Source organism: Colobus angolensis, unplaced genomic scaffold (assembly GCF_000951035.1).
Source record: "Colobus angolensis palliatus isolate OR3802 unplaced genomic scaffold, Cang.pa_1.0 Scaffold287, whole genome shotgun sequence".
Classification (NCBI taxonomy): domain Eukaryota; kingdom Metazoa; phylum Chordata; class Mammalia; order Primates; family Cercopithecidae; genus Colobus; species Colobus angolensis.
Genome location: NW_012116121.1, coordinates 4,083,400 through 4,086,350, shown reverse-complemented (window position 1 = coordinate 4,086,350; position 2,951 = coordinate 4,083,400). Strand labels below are relative to the sequence as shown.

At 38.8% G+C, this 2,951-nt stretch overlaps 1 protein-coding gene across 1 annotated transcript in view; it reads right to left on the bottom strand.

Moving 5' to 3' along the window:
• Window positions 1-2,582: 2,582 nt before the first annotated feature.
• The window catches only part of GALR1 (galanin receptor 1), a 13,287-nt gene continuing 12,918 nt past the window's right edge, over window positions 2,583-2,951 (bottom strand). The window contains exon 3 of the mRNA XM_011948937.1: window positions 2,583-2,900. Coding sequence (XP_011804327.1) covers window positions 2,583-2,900 — 318 coding nt within the window. The remainder of the gene's footprint in view (window positions 2,901-2,951) is intronic.

The window sequence follows — 2,951 nt, the reverse complement described above, 5'->3', positions numbered from 1 at the left end:
CAAATGCAATACACTCCTATACTTCTCTGGATAATTTCGTACTGTTTACGACTTCTTCTGGAATTCTTCATTCAGAAAACTTCGTACAGGTTTAGATCTTTGCAGAAGATGTCATTATCCCTATCAAAGTTTGTTTTAGAAGTAGACTCAGCCGAAACTCTGAGTAACAGGAATTGATTAGAATGACAATATGCAGGAAGTATATCCTATCTAACTGTAAAATGCAACAATTAGCATTTACATTTAGCAAAGCGGGCGGGGGGTGGGGGAGTTTCAAGTGCGAGCTATTACTTTCCTGCCATGCCTCAAGCTTCCCACACGCCAGTAGCATCTGGGAAGGACAAAAGACACAGCACGTTTTCAGCATGCCTCTAGAAAATAGCAACAATGGCTACAGCATTTTTAAAAATACTTCCATGTATGTGCTTACAGATCAGAAGGAGAAAACAAAGAAATAGCCATGGTGCAAGAAATCATTTCCATTCAGGCAAATTCAAATGCAACCAGAGGGCACTTCTTTGCACAGTTTTGTGAATTCACGAAGAAGTTGTTCTGGAGTTTGCAACAACAGCCACAAGTTTCACAAATCACATGAGGTATCATTGTCAGGATAAAATTTTTCTGCTCCTATATATTTGAATAAAGTGCAAAAACATTCGATGCAAAGGACTTATTCTTTAAGACTCTCACTTACACATAAACACCATTTCTTTCTCTGGTCAATAAACATAAAAATATATCACTTGGAAATCTTTCTAACATTTTTCTTTCCTTTTATCCAGAAAGTTATTAATAACATCACAAATATAAACACTGGTCACTGAAATATGATTAGTGGAAGTAAGTGAACCAGCTAAGAAAGTTAAAAAGTCAGCATGCCAAAGGCTTGTGTTAAGTTTGTATTTTTATCTAAAATTTGATGTTTCATGTGGCATGCTGATTTGGCACAGATGTACACTACGCATAATTTTTTTTTTTTTTTTAAACAGTCTTGCTGTGTCATCCAGGCTTGAGTGCAGTGGTGCAGTCTTGGCTGACTGCATCCTGGACCTCCCGGATCCCACATTAGCCTCCAGAGTAGCTGAAACTACAGGCATGCGCCACCACACCCAGCTAATTTTGATATTTTTAGTTGAGACCAAGTTTTGCCATGTTGCCCACGCTGGTCTCAAACTCCTGAGCTCAAGCGTTCCACCCAGCTGGACCTCGCAAAGTGCTGGAATTGCAGACATGAGCCACTGTGCCTGGCCAAATCCTTTTTAGCAAACAAACAAACAAAAATTCTTGCTTTTGCTTCCTCCTAAAACATATCAAAGTCTTAACAGTCCGAAAAGTACTTTTCCGATACAAGATAATTTAATATTTTCATGCCATTTTCTCATTGTAAACACACATCAATATAAAATTGTTATGAAAACTACATTTGAAATTCAAGTGGTGATAGTTTTAACCCCAAGTTAACAGTTTTAGAGGAAATAATATTTGGTGGAAATGTTCATTAAACATTATTACAAATGTAACGAAAAAGCATGCATTTGTACAAGATAGGCTACCCCTAGGTATATTCAGTCCCATGGTTTTTTTTTGAATGTCATCTAAATCAAACATGAAGTATGCTTTATCTATAGGCATGACCATTACTTCATGTGACTTACTGAATTCTGTCTAGTCTTTGGTCCCATAGAAATTATTATCTACATCAACCTCGCTGGTTGGTTTTTTTTTTTAAATCTCTCTTTTTAGTAGGTTCCATTCAAGGCAAAAGGAAAACTTTTGTCAAGTACTTACATAAAATTTCAAAACCCAGTTTTATTCTCAAAAACTTATTTGCATCTTCCACTATTGAGACAGTAGTCGCTAACTCTGTTTTGTTAACTCTACAAAGCCTAATTTCACAGGATAAATTTGAATCAACAGTGCCTACTACTGCACCCCAGGTCATCACCACAACACTGAATTGACTGCTGAGGTAAACTGACTGTATCTCATAACGACAGGCTTCCAAAGCTCTCTACACTAGCTCCAATTGGAAGCAAATGCCATCTGTGCAAACAGACTTCAGAAAGCCTTCTTTCCACTTCATAGATGTGTCTACGCAAATGGCCAAAAATTCATCACTGTGTGTCCATGATCATATTTTAAAATACAAAGTTCACAATATTACTTCTCTTAAAGACGTAAAGCTCAAATTTTTTTTCTAAACAAATTTGCTTTAAAATGTAGACTGCAAATATTCCTGACCATATTGACGGGCCAGTTCTCAATCATGAAGAGTTGAACATATCTACGGAATTCTACTAAGCTTTCATCTCTGAAGAGGAACAAAACTATGCAGCATTGTCTTTTGTTTCTGAAACATACACTAGAACTAAAATAAAATTGAAAAATAATTCGCACTAGACCTAGGAACTTCCTAAATGGACCAAAGTGCTCTTTAACACAGGCGGGATTTAATTTAAATGACTTGAATTGCTGTTAAGATCACAAGGTGCAGCACCGCTCACTAGCTCATTCTGTGCGTTTCTGTGCCTGGTCCACTTACATGGAAGCTCAACCACAAGGATACTCTAATGTATCTTGTATCACACATGCGTACAGTTGGTTGATGGTGGGGTGTCTATTCGACTTTTATGTTCTTTATTATCACTCAGATGTGAATCTTTGCGAATGCGACACTTGAACACTTGCTTATAGGCCTTCCTGAAATTTTCAGAGAGAAACGCGTATATGATAGGATTCACGGAGGAATTGCTGTACGCCAGGCAGTGGGCGGTGATTCTGAAGAGGAAGGAAGCCGGGGTCAGCGGGAAAACTCCAAACTCAGCCCAGAGATGGATGATGTGGTGCGGCAGCCAGGAGATTCCAAACACCACGACCACCACCAGAACGGTCTGCGCAGTCTAGAAAGGAGGAGGAGGCGAAGGCGGTGGAGGAGGAGGGGGAGGAGGGGG